Here is a 17,254-nt window from a genome sequence, read left to right as displayed (position 1 = left end):
AGGCCCAGCCTTCAGTCCCCACGGAGTGCCCGAGCGCGTGCAGCCATGCTGAGCCCCCCGGGGACCCCCAGAGCTCCGCACCGTAGAACCGGGACCTGGCGGTGACGCTGCCGCTGAGGCAGAAGCCGTCCTTGCGGTTACTGACGTGGAAGGCGGACACGGGCGGGTGGTGGGACACCTATGTGCACAGAGGGGCTCCCTGAGTGGCCCCGCGTGGGAGACCCCCGCGGCGGACAGGAGCCCCGCCCATCCCTGCCGTCCCGGGAGGCCGGGTGCGAGTCCCAGGCTGGGAGCAGACCGGAGCCAACCCTGGGCCACCCAGAACAGACCAGCCCGGCCGGCCCTTGCCTGCTCCGCGATGTAGAAGGTGTGGCTGTTGGTCTGCGGGTGGAACCAGCAGCAGCGGAAGGTCTCCCCCAGGATGGGGTTGTAGGGCTTCTTGATCCCCTGCAAGCGGTGTGCAAAGGAGCTGTGAGGAAATGGGGCCTGGGGCCCCTGGGGAGGAGAGTGGGCTGGGGAGGAAGCAGGTGGAACGGCCCGGCCCTGGGAGCAGGCAGGCAGGACAGGCCCCGCCCCTGGGAGGAGACAGGAAGGACAGGCCCCGCCCCTGGGAGGAGGCAGGCAGGATAGGCCCCGCCCCTGGGAGACAGGAAGGACAGGCCCCGCCCCCGGGAGGAAGCAGGAACAGGCCCCGCCCCTTGGAGGAAGCAGGAAGAACAGGCCCCGCCCCCGGGAGGAAGCAGAAAGGACAGGCCCCGCCCCCGGGAGGAGGCAGGAGAGTCTGGCCCCGAGGATCCTCTAAGGAGCACCCTGAGCCCTCTTTCCTGCTCTCCTGCCCCTTCTGCTCCGTCCTTTCCGTGTCCCCTCTGTCCTCCCAGTGGCGCACTGTCTCCATCGCAGGGGACACCTTCCCTATCTCCGGCCTTTCATGCTGCCTTCTGTCTGTGCCTGTCAGCTCGCCCTGGAGCCTGCAGAACCGCGTGGGCTCCCGAGGGACACCCGCTGGGGTCCTGAGCTGCTTCTGCAGATGCTGCCTTCCTCCCACCTCCTCTGTCCTGTCCCCACAGCCCTCGGGATGCAGCCACCTCCTCTGAGAAGTCCTCTGGGACTGCCTCCTCTGCTGGGACAGCCCGCAGACCCAGGATACTAAGTGTGTGCGTGCCTGACTTGCCAACGGTGGGCGGTGGGGACACTGCACCAGGAGTCCTAGGCCGGGTCGGGAGAACTTCCCTGTGACTCTGGGGCTGGGCTTCCGCCTACCCGGGCCTCAGTTTCCCTGTCTGCACAATGAAAAGACAGAGCCAGCCTGGTTCAGGGCTTCATGGTGGGGTCTGGGGCAGGGATGGGAGGACGGGGGGTTCCAGACCAGAGGGGCCTGTGATGGGTGGGGGGGCGCTCTGGGGGGCTCCCCGCGCCTCACCTTGGGCTTCTTGTAGAAGCCGGACAGGTACCAGCGCAGCACGTGCTTGAGGCGGCTGTACGGCTTCTCCTCCTGGGCGGCCCTGGGGCGAGACGGGGCTGCTGCTGGCCGGGACCCCGCCCCGGCCTCGGCGCGGTCAGGGCACCGGGGCTGGCAGGGCGCGGGGGGGGGGGGGGGGGCCGGGACAGGCTCGCGCGGCCCAGCTCACCGGGACAGCAGGTCGGCGTGGTGGTAGTGGTCGGCCAGCCTGCAGAGGAAGGAGCGGGGCTCCAGCACGAAGGTGGGCAGCGCCACGCGGGACAGGTCCAGGCCCGGCCGCAGCTGGCGCAGCAGCAGCCACAGGAAGCTCTTGTTCTCCTCCGACACCGCCTCCACCTGGCTGTCGGGGCCGGGCTGCGGGGCCGGGGCGACTCAGCCACCCTCCCCGTCTGCGCCCTGCCCCGCGGCCCCCAGTGTGGCCCCCGTTCACCCGGGCATGCTGTCAGCCCGCGTCCCATCAGGGGCAGCCACAGAGCTGGGGCGAGGGCCGCGCCCTCCCTGGGGACCCCCATCTTCCTGCTCTCACGGCGGGGCCCTCTGTGACCCCGACCCTCATGCCCGGGGTGTGGATGGACCCGGCAGGAAGTGGCCTCAGCACCCCGCCCCTCTGCCCCCCAACAGAGCACTGAGGCGGAGATGAACTGTGCCCTCGGCGGGGGCAGCAGAGAGGAGCCCCGGCCCCCCACCACCCAGCAGGCGGCTGTGGCTTTGGGGACAGGGAGCCTGGAGGGGGCCAGCTGGTGATGGCCAGTTCGGGGTCCCCCGTCTTCCTCCCCCTGTCCATGACGGCTCCTGGAGACCCTGACCCCCGCCTTCCCCACTCACCGTTTTCCTGGCCCTCTCTCCGAGCACCCCTGCGTGCAGCCCAGGACTGAGGTGCTGGGCCCGGGCCCACACCTGTGGCCACTCCTGCATCCAGACTCTGAGACCCCCATGGTCCTGCCCCCCGAGTTCCCGCCGCATCCTTCTCCAGAGGGGCCCGCAACCTGGCAGCGACTTTGGGGTGCTTCCAGAGCCCTGTGCCCCCTGTCCCCAGCAGGTCCCTCCTTAGCACCCTGCCCCCCCGGGGCCCCCCAGCAGCTTCCTGTCTCCCAGCCCGGGCAGTGTGGACCCCCAAAGCCTGCCAGGGCGCACCTCCTGGAGCTCCTCCGCCTGCTCCACGTATGTGGTCCCCATGCACACAGCGCCCCCCGGGGGGTCCGCCTGGTCACTTCTGCTCTCCGTCTTCGGGCAGCGGCTGTCAGGGGTCTCGGTGTCCAGGTCCGACTCCTCAGCGTTCTCTCGCTCCGACTTGTCGGAAAAGGCGTCATTGTCCAGGGACGAGCCGTTCATCCTGCGGGGCGTGGGGGCGTGGGTCCCTGGAGCCCCTGCCCCTGCCCCCGGCCTGGTTCTGCATGCACCCCTTGGCCCGGATGGACAAACGGGCCTTGAGGCCACCGCGCCCATGCTGGGAGACCCCAGCCCGCCCCGCAGCACCCCGGCCCCGCTCACGCGAACAGGTCCTGGTCGGTGTGGATGGAGGCGGAGGCGGGCAGCCCGCAGAGCGAGGTGGGGGAGGCGTCCGGCGAGGACCCGGGCTCCCCGTCCCGGCCCTGCCGGCTGGCGCTGAGGTGCAGGAGGCTGGAGCAGCGCAGGGCCAGTTCCAGGGCGTCCAGCCAGCAGCGGCCTGGGGGGACACGGAGCCGCGGCTCAGGACCCTGCAAGCTCCTGTCCCGAGCTGCCTCCAAGGGAGCCGGACCTGACCCTCAGTCTCCGGCCTCCCACTCCCTGGGATCTGGCCCCGCCCCACTGGGATTCTAGCCCCACCAACCGGGTTCGGCCCCGCCCACACCGGGACTCTGGTCCCGCCCACGAGATTCTACCCCATCCACCGGGTTTCTAGCCCCGCCCCACCTGATTCTGGCCCCGCCCACATCAGCATTCTGGCCCTGCCCACATGGGACTCTGCCCCCACCCACCAGATTCTACCCCACCCACCAGGTTTCTAGCCCTGTCCCACCTGATTCAGGCCCCCACCGCCCCCCCCACCGGGTGCTGGTCCTCCCCATGCTGGGACTTTGGCCCCGCCCACACTGGAATCATAGCCCCGCCCACGCTGGGATTATAGCCCCGCCCACTGAGTCTGGCCCCACGTTCTAGTCCTGTCCGTCTGGCCCAGGCCCACAGGGACCACTGAGTCTGCTCCTGTGGAGGTGGGGGGTGGCCCCTTATTTCCGGAGTGAGGCCCACCTGCAGAAGCCCCTCGCCACGCTGACGAGCCCACTCCTGACGGGCAGTTCAGGGTCTCTAAGGACTCCTGGGTGCCCATGGAGCCCGCAGGTCGCACAGGAAGTGGGGGGCAGAACCGCGCCCCCAGCGGCTCTCGTGTCTCGCGCCCCTCTGCCCGCGCAGGGCTGGGCTCCGGGTGCCCACTGACCCGGAGACGCGAGTTTCCCGCCTGCGTCCGGCACTGAGCGGGGGGCACCCTGGGCACCATGCCCGAGGGGCCGCAGGGACGCCGGGAGGCCCGGTGCACGTGGGCGGTCCCTGCGGGCACCCCAGCTGGGGTGGGGGTCCTGGGAGCGGCACGCAGAGACCGCACTGAGCTGGGCCTGGACTCTGCACACGGGTACCTTGGGGATACTACCAAGGGATATGTGTCCCGTACACCAGGCCTCTCTTGGACCTTCTTTCAGGCTTTCTCCTCCAGGAAGCCCACCCGGATAGGCATGGGGGTCATGGGTCCCCTTCCCCCTTGACCCGGGCCCCTGAGCCCCATCAGGCGCTTGATGCCCATCTGATGCTTTCTGCTCCCTGATGCCCGCCTTCACTCTGGGGCCCACACGGGCCTGCCAGCTCAGCGCTGAGCTTGAAATGGCAGAATGAGAGGGACTCAGGTCACCCAAACGCCAGCCAGCTGGGCTCCAATAGAGGACTCGGAGATCAGGCCAGGCTGCCTGTGGCGGGACCCTTAGCTGGCGGACCACAAGTAGGGATGGGGACCCCAGGGTTCTTGGCACTTTAGAGGGGAAGCTGCAATTCCCAGGAGCGGCCACTGGAGGGCGCCCCATCAACGCGCAGCGCACTTGGGGGCCCTTGTTTTCTTGGGGGCAGTTTGGCTGCGCCTCCGTTCGCACACCTGTTCCCGGTACCTGCCCTGGCTGCGCCCCGGGAGCTCGGTGCCAGAGTCGGCCACCATGCACAGGTGCCGTGGGGGAACAGGCTCACAGAGGCAGGAGCCGCGGATGCCCGGGGCGCGGGGACGCTCACTCACCGTCCGACTCGGAAGCGGCCCTGAAGATCAGGTAGCTGCTGGGGAGCGGCTGCGTGATGGAGCCCACACTCTCACCTTTGGGGCCCTGGGGAGGACAGGCCGGGGTCAGGCGCGGGGACACCAGGACATCGGGAACGTGCGGGCCGGACACGGCCATGACCTCACCGACCCTGCGGCTCAGGCACTGTCCACGCAGGCATGAGGCCAGCAGGCAGCGTGGAGGTCCCCCAGATCAGGGCGCCGCGAGCCAGGACATGCGCCCCAGGACCCCCAGCAAAATCGGAATCTCAGACAAACGATAAACTGGCCTTTACGGCCCAACCAGGGTTCATGCAGCGTCAGGGACGCTGGGAACGAATAAGTGATTCCACGTTTCCTGAAGGCGTTCGGGGCCATGGCTGCCGTGCCCAGGTTGGCCCGGGCTGCGTGCTGGGGCCCACTCCTGGCGGGGTTCAGGGGACCAGACCAGGGCCGGCTGAGTGCAAGGCCCCACGACTGCGGCCCCCCCCCCCGCGACCCCCGCGGGCGCTACCTTCACGGCCCACACGGACTGGTCCAGGGGGTGGAAGAGCTTGAAGCAGAATCCGTCCTTCTTGGAGGGCCGCTCGAGCAGCTCGCAGCAGTGCAGCAGCACCGTGCCCACCCACTGGCCCACCTTGGGGGTCTTGTAGATGAGCAGCACGCCGGGCTTCAGGACGCACCACAGCTTGGTCCAGCTCTTCAGGGTCCCGCGGATCTGCAGGAGGGAGCCAAGGGGCAGCGGGGTTGGGGGGCCCCCCCCTAGTGGAAAGTCTGGGCGTAGGCGCAGCTGGAGATGGGCGGGGCCTCACGACGGGAAGGGCGGGACTTCAGGCTGAGCTGGGCGGGGCCTAGGCTAGGGCTGGGTGTAATCTCAGCCTTAGATGGGCGTGGCCTCGTGCTGAGTGGGGCCTCATGATGGGAGGGGCCTCGCGCTGGGCAGGGTCTCAGGCCTAGATGGGCAGGGCTTCATGGTGGATAGGCTGGGCCTCGGACTGGGCGGGGACTCAAACTGAGATAGGCGGGGCCCCGTACTGGCTCCTCTGATAGGAGTGGGGCGGAGCCTCAAGCTGAGATGGGCGTGATCCTGGACTGGGCGGGGCCTTCATGCTGGGAGGGGCGGAGCTTCAGGCTGAGAGGGGCGGGTTCTCATGGTGGAATGGGCAGTTTCGGCAGAGGTGGGCGGGACCTTCGTGCTGGGGGCGGAGCTTGAGCGAAATGGGCGGGACTCCGGCTGGGCGGGGCCCAGTTTGGGAGGGGCGTGGCCTCTATTTGTTTAAGAAAAAAGTTCAAAGTGATCCTGAAGCCCCAGGACAGACCAGCTGAGGACCACATTCACTGCTGCCCAGGGTCCCGGGAGGAAGTTGCTGTGGCGGTGACGGGGGACATCTCAGGCCGGTAACTTTTGAAACTGCTATTCTTTTCACTTTTCCTTTTATTCCTTCTTCTTATTTTCTGGGCCACATCCAACAGTGCTCATGGCTGACTCCTGGCTTTGTGCTCAGTAACCACTCCCGGTGGTGCCCGAGAAACCATCTGGGGTGCCAGAATCAAACTTGGGGCAGATGTGTATGAAGCAAGTAGCCTATGTACTCTAGCCCACAGCTCATGGTTTTGTTTTTCTTTGCTTTGCTTTTTGGGGCCAGACCTGACTCCTGGCTCTGTGCTCAGGGATCACTCGTGGTGGGGATCGGGGTCCGCGGCATACAAGATGAGCTCTCCATTCTTAGCCTGCAGTTCATCTCTGACTGTGTGCTGTAGTGGGGTGGAGGAGCCCCTGGGGTGCACGTCCTTGTACCCTCTCCCTGCAGGTCTGCAGCTGAGGTGGGGCGCAGGGGCGGGGCGGGCCCTACCTTCAGGCTGTCGGCCATGATGACCACACTGGGGTCGGTGAGCGCACTGAGCAGCTGTCTCGAGGCCCGCTTCTTCTCCTGCCGGTAGTTCTCCTTCTGCGCCTGGGCCAGGGGCCAGGGGGAGGGGGATGTGTGGAGGGGCCTGCAGACCCAGCAAACGCCCCTCCCTCTCCTGGGCCTACGTGCCCTCCCTGGGCTGGCCCTCTCCTCTTCCCGAGTTTCCTCCCCGGCCCGTGTCCCCTCCCGGGCCCGATCACCTTGAGCGCCTCCTTCTTGGTGACCTTGGCCGTGAGGAACACACACTCCTTGTCAGACCCATTGTGCAGTTTCTGCTCCCCCTGCAGAGAGGCACACGGGAGGAGGTGCTGCCATGCTGGTTGAGAGCGTTCTGGACTGGAGTTGGCGGGGCAGTGCCCCACTTCCGGTGTGCTGGGCTGCCTTTCTTTCTTTTTTCTTTTTCTTTTTGGGTCACACCCGGCGATGCTCAGGGGTTCCTCCTGGCTCTGCACTCAGGAATTACTCCTGGAGGTGCTTGGGGTACCATATGGGATGCCGGGGATTGAACCCATGTTGGCCACATGCAAGGCAAACGCCCTCCCCGCTGTGCTATGGCCCAGCCCCTGGACTGTCATTCCAAAGGGGCTGGTGAGACCTCGCCTGTGGCAGGTCTGCACCCCGGGGATGCCATAGCGGCTCAGAGGGACGGGGCCTGGAGATGGGCCCCCCCTTCTCACTTTCCCAGAAGGATTCTGCCTTAATGGGTCACCCAGATGGGGCAACACAAGTTTGTCTTGTATCCAGTCAGAGGAAACAATGTGGGGAAAAAAAACCCCACTAAGCCCCCAAGAGGACGTTCTAACAGCAGTGCTGGGATGCATCCGTGGCCCCCACGGGTCACTCTCGGGACGGGCAGGGGGCTGGGGTGAGTGTTTGACTGGGCCAGAGTTTCAGTGTGGGAGAGAAAGTTCTGGAAACGCAGGGGTGTGGTTGCATGACTGTGTGCATGAGCCTGCTGCCGTGGGCTGGAATGGGGACACGGTGACAACCGTCACAGCATCACTGAATCCTTGAAAGGGGTCAAGAGCTCGTACGGGGGTTAAGGCGCTCGCCTTGCAGCCCGCGGAACCGGGCTCCAAACCCGCCACCACGGGCCAGCCCCGAGCACTGCCAGAGCTCCCTCGCCAGCAGAGCCAGGCGGAGCCCCCCGAGGCCCCCGCGTGGCTCCCGCACACCCCCCTCCATGTTAGCACGTGTGTCCATAACTGTGTCTTTGTTTTTCAGTTTTTTTTTTTTTTTGCTTTTTTAGCTCACACCCAGTGATGCACCGGGGTTATTCCTGGCTCTGCACTCAGGAATTACTCCTGGCGTGCTCAGGGGACCCTATGGGATGCTGGGAATCGAACCCAGGTCGCCGTGTATAAGGCAAACGCCCTACCCACTGTGCTATCGCTCCGGCCCCCCAGAACTGTGTCTTCATCTCAGTTGTAGTCTATCATACTGGAAAGGTGCAGTGAAGACCAGCTCCCCAGCTCAGCGGGCTCTCCGGGGGGCGCCTGCCAGCCCAGGGCTGACCCCCGCAATGCAGAGGTTCCCTGGGGCCGGCCAGGAGTGACCCAGACCTCAGGGCGTGCCCCCCACCCCGTGCCCCCTGTAAATAATTGACTTTAAACGAGGAAGCCCAGCTCAGAGGGGCTCCTGCACCCAGGGCGAGGGTGGGAAATGCTGGGGGCTGGGCCCCCCAAACGCCCAGCAGCTTCCTGAGGACACAGGGACAGAGGATGAGGCCGGCGCCTACCAAAAGTTGGACACAGAGGGTGTGGCTTGTAACTCAGGGTTCGGGGCGGGGGAGACCCGTCAGTGACTGGGTGCTGGGGAGGGGAGGAGGCTACTCTCAGTGGTCACCCCAGGCAGGGAGGGGGTGGGACGGGCAAAGTCCCTGAGGGCCGCCCCTCCCTCCGGATCCCGCCCAGTCTCATCCTGGCCTGCCCGTGGCCCCGCCTTCCAGGGCTACCCTGGGGCTACCCTGGGGTGCCTCTTCCTGGCACCGCCCCCCGTCCCCCGGGGCCTTCCCCAAGCTCTTACCGGAGGCAGGGTGGTGGCGGAGCCCGGCGTTGAGGACCCTTCGTCCCGGGTCAGTGACTGACCATTGGACTCCATATCCTTCCCTGTAATTGCAGGGGGGGCATCAGGGGGGACAGGTGGCCCCAGGGGCTGTGTGCCCAGAGGGTGCAGGGGCGGGCAGGCCAGGCTGGGTGAGGCCGGGGGCCAGAGCAGCACCGCTGCTGGGGGTCCCTGATGGAGGGGTCCCGACCGGGGACCCAGTCTATCTTGGGCGCCACAACCTGCACGAGGAACTGGGGCCCCTGAGGCTGGTCCTTGGGGCTACGTCAGGTCAGATGCCCGAGCATCAGGTGAAGGGGGTAGTTTGGGGACAGAGGAGACACTCTGGGCATCCTGAGACACTCTGGGACCCCGTGGGACACCTGGAATGTTCTGGATACTCTGGGACACCCCGGAACATTCTGGACACTCTAAGACACTCCGGAACATTCTGGACATCCTGGGACACTCTGGGGCACCCTGAAACTGCCGCTCCAGGTGACACGGGGTCCTTCCGTGTAATATGGGGTCTCTGCACGCACACGCACTGCCCAACCACTGTCCAGAGCTGGTGGCCAGTGACTGCTACACAGGAGATGCGTGTTCTGGCTCCAGGACAGGCCGGGGACAGGGTCAGCTCTGCAGCGGGGCCAGGCCAGTTCCCCCTGGCCCCTGGCCGTTCCTCCTCCCGCCCCTGCTGGACGCCCGGCCGGCTCACCTGCGCTCAGAGGTTCATTCTCGGCGCCCAGGAGCAGGTGGCGGGCGAGTCTCCGCGGCTCGGCTTTCTGAGGGGTGGACGCGGCCGGACACAGCGAGAAGCGGCGCCGCAGAAAGGCCTCCTCCTTCATGGCCGGGCCGCCGGGGGGCTTCTGGGGAAGGGGCCACAGGGGCTGCTGGGGCAGGGTCACACGGGCGGGGGGCTGCTGGGGGAGGGTCACACGGGGGCATCTGCGGGGAGGGGGGAGGGCTCACGGGGGGCGGGCAGGGCCCCTGGCTGGACACAGATGTCCTGGGTTAGGCTCAGCAAAGGGGCCGCGGGTCGCACCGGGTACCGGGGCCAGGGGCAGCTCTGACCCCAGGGCCAGAGAGGGTCGTGACGGGACGGGCCTTGTCGGGGCCCCGAGCGGGGCGCTACATGGACCTGGACATGTCCAGTGGGGCCCTGACCCGCAGGCCACCAGCAGCAGGCGTCCCCGACAGGAGACGGGCCCAGGTGGGGAGAGGCTGACCCTGAGCCCCCGGCCCCGCACCCCAGCTTAGCTCCAGTGAGGGTCAGCTCAGCGGGCTCCGCTCATGCCCAGGCCCCGGGCCGGCAGAACCAGCCCCCAGCCCGCCCCCCAGACCCGATCCTCTCCCCATCCCAGGAGCCAGCTCTCCTGCCTGCTGGCCATACCCCCATGTGGCCCCCTGGCGGCCACCTCCTCCAGGCTGTCCACCCTCCTGTCCTTCAGTCCTACCCCAAGCAGGGCCGGGCTGCTGAGGTGGCAGGTGATGGTGCAGTCCCTGTCCATTTCGCAGAGGTCATGGCGCCAGAGGGCCAGCAGGCGGTCAGGGCCTGCAGGGCTGGCACCCACACATCCTGTGCCAGTGCCTCTGGCCCTGTGCTCTGATTCCTTCCTGAGGGTAGCTTCATAAGTGCCCCCGGGCCAGGCTCCCCCTGGCCCTGCTGCCCGCCCGCTGCTTTTTTTGGTGGCCAGTGGCCTCCTGCCCAGCCACCACGACAAAGGCTGCAGGTCAGGAGCAGCCCCTGGCGGGACCACCCAGCCAGGCCTGCTGTGATGGGGGCGGGGCTAAGGGCGGGGCTCGCCAGCCTGGCCTTCTGTGACGGGTGGGCGGGACTTGGGGGGCGGGGCTAGCCAGCCTGGCCTTCTATGATGGGTGGGCGGGGCTCTAGAGGGCGGGACCACCCAGCCCGACTTGCTGACAGGTGGGCAAGCAGGGCCTTACAGGGTGGGGCTACCCAGCCTGGCCTGCTGTGACGGGTGGGCGGGACCTTAGGGGGCGGGGCTACCCAGGCTAACTTCCTGAGATGGTAGGCGGGGCCTTCTATCAGATGGGCGTGGCCTTAGGGGTGGGGCCACCCATCCAGCCTGGGCTTCTGTGGGTGGGGCTAGGGGCGGGGCTACCCAGACTGGCCCGCATTGCGGGTGGGCGTGGCCGGGCCCCTGGGGCTTGGGGTCTTCTGTTGGCAGCCCTGGCACCTCCTGTGTGCTGTGCCTGGCTCAGGGGTCCAGGGCACAGCTCCCTCACTGCCCTCTGCTCCGAGGGCTTTAGGGCAGGGGCTGATGCGGGGGTGGGTGGGCCTGGTTCTGCAGCTGTCCCCGGGCTGGCCGACCAAGGCCAAAGTCACCCTGCCTGGGGGATTCCTGAGGCGCTGGGGCGGCAGACGGGGCCAGCCACAGGGTCCCTCACAGCCTGAGACGGCCTCTGGCCAGGGTCCCCCAGGACAGGAGGGGCGGGCAGGGAGATCATGGGGAGTCGTTCCTCTCCGGCCACGCTGCCCACAGGGGACCCTCCATACCGTCCTCCGCCCCCGCCTGTCCTCACGTGCATCCGGCCCACCTGTCTCGCTTCCCACCCCTCCGCCCCCTCACCATCATTAGCCCCGTCACCGACCCCCGGGAGCAAGACACTGGCCCATGTACTCACCCACCCGACGACCCCCTGATCCATGGATCGCCCACCCACGCCTCTGCGCGAGTCCTCTATGCACACATGCGACTGTCCCCCCACACCCGCCCCTGCAGCTGTGCCAGCTGAGCTGGGGCACATCCCCAAGTCCTGGGCGGCTCTTGAGCCACGGGAAGGGAAGCCCCAGTGGCCGGGCCCTGGCTCTGGCCCCACCCAGAAGCCGGAGTAGGTTCAGAACACACGTCTCGGTTCCACTGGTCTCTGCCCCCCACGCGCTCCTGGGCCCTGCCCTCACCGCACTGCTCCCCCCCATGGGCTCCCGGGCCCTGCCCCCACCGCACTGCCCCCCAGGGCTACCGGGCCCTGCCCCTACCGCACTGACCCCCAGGGCTCCTGGGCCCTGCCCCCACCGCACTGCCCCCCAGGGATCCCGGCCACAAAGGCCCTTTATGCCACCCAGCAATCTCTCGCCCCCACCCCCGGGCTGCCAGTGCCCCTGGAATGCCCCCACCCCCACTTCTGCCAGGCCGGGGACTTCTTGTGGCCCTTTTTTTTTTTTTTTTTTTTTTTTTTTTTTTTGCTTTTTGGGTCACACCTGGCGATGCACAGGGGTTACTCCTGGCTCTGCACTCAGGAATTACCCCTGGCCGTACTCAGGGGACCATATGGGATGCTGGGATTTGAACCCGGGTCGGCCGCGTGCAAGGCAAACGCCCTACCCGCTGTGCTATCTCTCCAGCCCCGACTTCTTGTGGCCCTTTGGGTGGAGGGGCCATGTCCACAGACAAGCAGGTTCCGGGTGCCTCTCTGCTCCCCCCTTCTTCTCGGTGGACTCCTTTCCCTGTGCTCCCCACCCCCAGCCCCAGCTCCCTCCCCAGCCTTTGCTTCTGCACTGGGGCACGGGGGGGGGGGGGGGGGGGCGGGTGCGAGGGCAGCACCTGCCTAAGTGCCCAGCTTGATCCTGACCGGGTGGGGAGGGCAGGAATAATGGGCACAGTGTGTGTGGGGAGGGTCATGGTTTGCGGGCTGACTCGGGACAAGGCTCTGGGGGTCTGTCTCTGGGGGCCTGTCTCTGGGGGTCTGTCTCTGGGGAATCTGTCTCTATGGGTCCTGTCTCTGGGGCCTGTCTCTGGGGGGCTCTCAGCAGCCCCCCCGGCAGCCCTTGCTCAGGAGCCCGGAGGCTGGCCTCGTCCCCCTCCCCTTCCTGCCGGGCCCTGGGGAGGGTGTGCCCAGCCCCACCCCATGAGGCGACCTGAGCCGCAGCGTGGGGTGAGGTCCAGCCCCGCAGGCCCGCAGCAGACCAGGGCTGAGCCGCTGGCCAGTGTGCTGGTGACTCAGCTGTGCCGGGAAGGGGGCAGGGAGGTGTGGCCCTGGCCACGGGGGCAGCAGCAGGGCCAGCGCAGGGCCGGCAGCCACACTGGAACCACACAGGGGAGGCCGGAGGGTGGCCTGGGGGCGTGGCCTCGCGGAGGCGGCCTGGGGGCGTGGCCTCCCGGAGGGCGGGGCGGGGACGCAGTCAAGCCCCAGGGCAGGCGGTTCCCGGGCTCCCTCCTGAGCACAGACTCAAGACTAGCCTCGAGCACTGCTCGGGGTGGCCCCAAATCTGCCCCTTAAAAACACCTCAGAAAAGCTCAGAAGGTCCAGAGACAGTCCAGTGGGGAGGGCGCTGGCCTGCACTCGGCCGACCTGGGTTCGATTCCTGCCACCCCTAGGGCCCCCGCACCCTGCCGGGAGTGACCCCTGAGTGCAGGGCCAGGAGTGAGCCCTGAGTCCTGCCGGGTGTGGCGCCCCCCAGAAAAACCCAAACAGCAAAGCTCAAAGAGGAACCTCCCTGAACACCCTGGCCGGGGAGGCAGGATCCGGGGCCAGAGAGAACCACGCTCGGATCCCGCAGGTGGCAGGGCCCCCCCCAGGCCTGGGAGCGAACCTCGTCCTCTTTGAGAAAGCCACCAGGTCCCTCCCAGGTGGCCAGGAGCAAGCCCCCCCTCCTGGGCCAGGCCGCAGGGGCCAGGCGGAGGCGGGGACAGGAAGCGTCCGGCCCTGCTGGGGCGCGCAGGGGCGCCGTGGCAGCCGGCCTGGGTGTTCGCGGCTGACTCAGCCAGCCCAGGTGCTGGCGCCGTGGCTGGTGCCAGCCTCGGGTGCCACGGTCAGCTGCCCCGCCCACCCTCCTCTGCAGTGCCCTGCCAGCCCCTCCGCCCGTACCCAGGAAGGCCCCGGCTGTGGGGAAGGGTCCCCCTCATGGCCCTCCGGAGCAGGAGGCCAGGGCAGACGGTTGGGGTCACTCATGGCCAGCACCGGCCTCGGTGTCCACCCCAGACAGAGGTGGGTCTGGCCCCCGTGTCACGTTCCCCCTCTGCTGTGGGCTGGCCTCAGTCCTGCGCCCGGAACACTCGGGGGACACTCCCTGGCCAGGCCCTGCTGCCCCGCACATCCCCCTGGGTGGGGGCTCGCAGGACAGTTAGGGGTGCGGTGTGGGCGCAGCCATCCCGCTCCCTCCCGGGGGCCAGTACGGGGCTGCAGGGTCACTGCTGACCCCACGGGAGCCGGGGGAGCTCGAGGCAGCCCCTCTGCCCAGCCCCGGTCACCCCTCCCCCCACGGGCACACCTGCGCTTCCCCAGGCTGGGCGCTCTGGGCTGGGACCAGGGCCAGCACCAGGCCCCTGGAGCTCAGGTCGGGGAGTGCGTCCACCCCCAGGGCCCAGGGCACCGGCCCGTACCAGCCACGGAGCCCGGGAAGGTTCGGGGCCGGCCGCAGACACACTGTTCTGGTTTTTCAGAAGCTTGTTCTGGGGTGTGTGTGGGGGGTGGGTAACCCATGCGCCCAGCCCCGTGGCCCCCACGGGGAGTCCAGCAGGTGCAGGGTGCAGGGGTGGGGGGAAGCCCAGCTGCCCCGTGCGGGGAGTGGCCCCCGGCTTCCTGGGGGCAAAGCGGCCCCTTTGGCTTTTCTTTCTTTTCTTCGTATTTGGACACACCGGGGTGCTCATGGACCGCTCCTGGCGGGCTCAGGGACCACCTGGGGCGCGAGGCAAGCCCCTCCCCGCCACTGTGGCTCTGGCCCTTACGTTCTATTTTCTTGTTTGGGTCACACGCGGCAGTGCTCAGGAGTCACTCCCGGAGGTGCTGGGGGGACTCTGCAGTGCCGGGGGTCCCACGGGTCGGCTGTGTACCAGGCAGGCACCTTCACCCCGTGCTGACCTGGCTCCGAGCTGGACCCCCGCAGTGCCCCCCACGCTGACCCCACGGGCAGCCCCCCTTCTGGGGACCCAGCCCGGAGTCCAACCCGCCGGGTGGCGACTGTGCCCCCGACTCGCTCACCCGGGGCCCCAACTCGTGTACCTGCTGCCCCCCGAGTCCTGTCCCTGCCCCCGGCGCTGTGACTCCCATCCAGAGGCCCGGCTCCATGGGGGTGGGGGGCATCTGCCCAGGGTCTCACACAGCTCCAGCCCCTCCTGAGTCACCAGTGCCCGCCACCCAGGGGGTGACGTGGGCGCCCTGACTTCTGGAAAGTTCTGGGCGTCCCCGGCCCAGCTGGCCGCACCCCAGCCCTGCCTGCTGGGTCAGGAAACAGGCTCTTTCAGACCCTGTGGCTGGCAGCGGCCACAGCGGTCAGCTGGGTAGGGCCACGCCGGCCCTGGCCAGGCTCCTGCCCATCCCGCGTGTGGGACAGTCCAGGAATGGGCTGAGGTGTCAGGGCTGGTTCCCTGGGCCCCCAGGCCCGCTGCCCCCGGCCGCGCCCCTCAGTGACAGGCACCTTAGCAGGCAAGCAAAGGGGGAAAATCTCTCTGTGGGGTGGAAGGAGGTGGGGGGCTCCAGGCTTAGCATCACAGGAGGGCTTTCTGGAGGAGGCGGCTCCATGAGGACGGGGTGGGTGGGCTGAGCCTGGCTGGTCTCCCACACACAGATCCCAGGCCCTCTGTTCTGAGTCCCACGGCAGGAAGGGTCCCCCAAGCCCCCACGGCGGGAAGTGGGGCCAGACCCTCAGTGGGACCTGTGGCCCCCGGCAGCCCTGCGGCCAGCGGCCCTGCTGGGTGCCGGGCGCGGCTGCTGTGGCCCTGGGCGGGGAGAGCCCCGAGCTCACGGCCCAGACGCCCACGCATGCTCACGCCAGGGGGCTGGGGGCAATACACGTGTGTTCATAACAGGTTGGGGGCCACGCACACGCGTGTGCACACCAGCCCAGGGGAGACGGGGGTGGAAGCGGCTGGATGCCCACATGGACAGTGAGTCCCAGCCAGGCCACTGCGGGCCAGCTGCCCTGTCAGGGCCACACTGTCACGGAAGCCTCCAGAAGGCAGGGATGGAGCCTGCAGCGTGGGGAGGGGCCCAGGAGCACGTCTGGCCTGCCCGCCAGACCCCACTCTGCAGCGGGAGCTCCAGCCCAGCACAGCGGTGGGTCCGTGAGGCGCAGGGGCCCTGATGGCCACCAGGGCTGAGAAGGACAGTGGGGGCAGCGGGGCACGCACACTCCCGCAGGCCACCCCGAGAACCCCGGGCTCCACTGAGTCAGGACCCCCCCCCAACCCGGGGTCAAGGAGACCCGCTTAAGGGCAGAGACAGACTCAGGTACACACATAAACACGTGCACACACATGCACACAGGCACGCACACACGTGCACGGTGCTGGAGGGGCAGGTCGCTAGACTTGGGGGGGCTTCGGCCCGTGCAGGGAGGGAGGGAGGAGGCCGGGGGCCCTTCCAGGCCTGGGCTGGGGCTCAGGACACCCCCGGTTCCAGAATATGTGGGGGTCTCCCGGGTCACGGCCGGCCCTGTCCTGCCCGCCCCCAGACCCTGTCCCCGGGGCCGGGTCCTAGCCCGGTGAACCTGGCGGTGCGGGCCGTGTCCCGGCCGGCTCCTCCTCTCCCCCTCCCTCCCACGCCATGCCCGGGACGGGGGCGCCCACCCACCCAGCACGCCTCAGCTCCCACCCACTGGCCACGTGTGGCTCTGGCACGGCCACCGGCTCGGTCGAGAACACGAGCTCTCAGAGCCAAGGGCGCCAGGACCCACGGGTGTCGCCGCTGCTGGGCTGCCCGAGGTTTCCGAGAGGCCTGAGGCTGGGCCGGCGGTGGCGATGCTGAAAGGCCCCTGACCCCCGCAGGGCGAGAATGCTTTGTTTTTAAATGTGGGGTGTGGGGGCACAGGGCACTGGAGGCGGCTGAGTCAGCGGCGGGCCTGGGCCGGGGCGGCGGGCGGGGTGAGCGCTGGGCCCGCGGGCTCCGTGTGGGCGCGGGGAGCCGGGCTTCCTCCTGGTGCACGGACAGGCCCTGCCCAGGGCGCTCCGCTGCCTACGGGTGGGCGCGTGGGGCTCGCCTGGAGAGGGGCGGTGCGGGCAGGCTGGGGCGCCATCTCCTCGGGAACCCTCCTTGGAGACTGCGGAGGGGCTTCCAGGCTGCCCTCCTTAGGGGGGCTGCTCCCCAGCCACCTGCTGGGCCAGCACCTTGGTGACATGTCCACAGGACGCCCCCCTAAGTTCAGGTCTCTGCTTGGCCACCGCCGACCTTGGCCTCATGCCTGGGCGGGCCTGGGGGTCAGCGGCCCACTCGGGAGCCACAGGACAATGGGCTGGACGCCTGACTTGCAAGACACCAATCTGCCAGGAGTGCTCCCTAAGTGCAGTCAGGAGTGCTCCCTGAGGGCAGAGTCGGGAATGCTCCCTGAGTGCAGAGTCGGGCTTGCTCCCTGAGTGCAGAGCTGGGAGTGCTCCTTGAGTGCAGAGTCAGGAGTGTTCCCTGAGGGCAGAGCCAGGAGTGCTCCCTGAGTGCAGAGTCAGAGTGCTTCTTTTTTTTTGTTTTGTTTTTGTTTTTGGGTCACACCCGGCGATGCACAGGGGTTACTCCTGGCTCTGCACTCAGGAATTACCCCTGGCGGTGCTCAGGGGACCATATGGGATGCTGGGATTGGAACCCGGGTCGGCTACGTGCAAGGCAAACGCCCTACCC

The 17,254-nt window shown here is 68.0% G+C and overlaps 1 protein-coding gene across 2 annotated transcripts in view; it reads right to left on the bottom strand.

The window, feature by feature from the left end:
* Positions 1 to 17,254, bottom strand: part of OSBPL5 (oxysterol binding protein like 5) — a 36,694-nt gene that overhangs the window by 5,862 nt on the left and 13,578 nt on the right. For both annotated transcript variants that reach the window (XM_055143449.1, XM_055143450.1), the window contains exons 2-13: positions 9,402 to 9,552; positions 8,666 to 8,748; positions 6,841 to 6,921; positions 6,584 to 6,685; positions 5,245 to 5,448; positions 4,713 to 4,797; positions 2,951 to 3,125; positions 2,594 to 2,792; positions 1,629 to 1,813; positions 1,421 to 1,502; positions 349 to 447; positions 82 to 178 (exon numbers count right to left, since the gene is read on the bottom strand). In XM_055143449.1, the coding sequence (XP_054999424.1) occupies positions 82 to 178; positions 349 to 447; positions 1,421 to 1,502; positions 1,629 to 1,813; positions 2,594 to 2,792; positions 2,951 to 3,125; positions 4,713 to 4,797; positions 5,245 to 5,448; positions 6,584 to 6,685; positions 6,841 to 6,921; positions 8,666 to 8,748; positions 9,402 to 9,552 (1,543 nt within the window). The remainder of the gene's footprint in view (positions 1 to 81; positions 179 to 348; positions 448 to 1,420; positions 1,503 to 1,628; positions 1,814 to 2,593; positions 2,793 to 2,950; positions 3,126 to 4,712; positions 4,798 to 5,244; positions 5,449 to 6,583; positions 6,686 to 6,840; positions 6,922 to 8,665; positions 8,749 to 9,401; positions 9,553 to 17,254) is intronic.

This window comes from Sorex araneus, chromosome 6, assembly GCF_027595985.1.
Source record: "Sorex araneus isolate mSorAra2 chromosome 6, mSorAra2.pri, whole genome shotgun sequence".
In the NCBI taxonomy this organism is placed as follows: domain Eukaryota; kingdom Metazoa; phylum Chordata; class Mammalia; order Eulipotyphla; family Soricidae; genus Sorex; species Sorex araneus.
The sequence above is the reverse complement of the archived record's forward strand: the minus strand, read 5'-3'. Positions and strand labels throughout refer to the sequence as shown.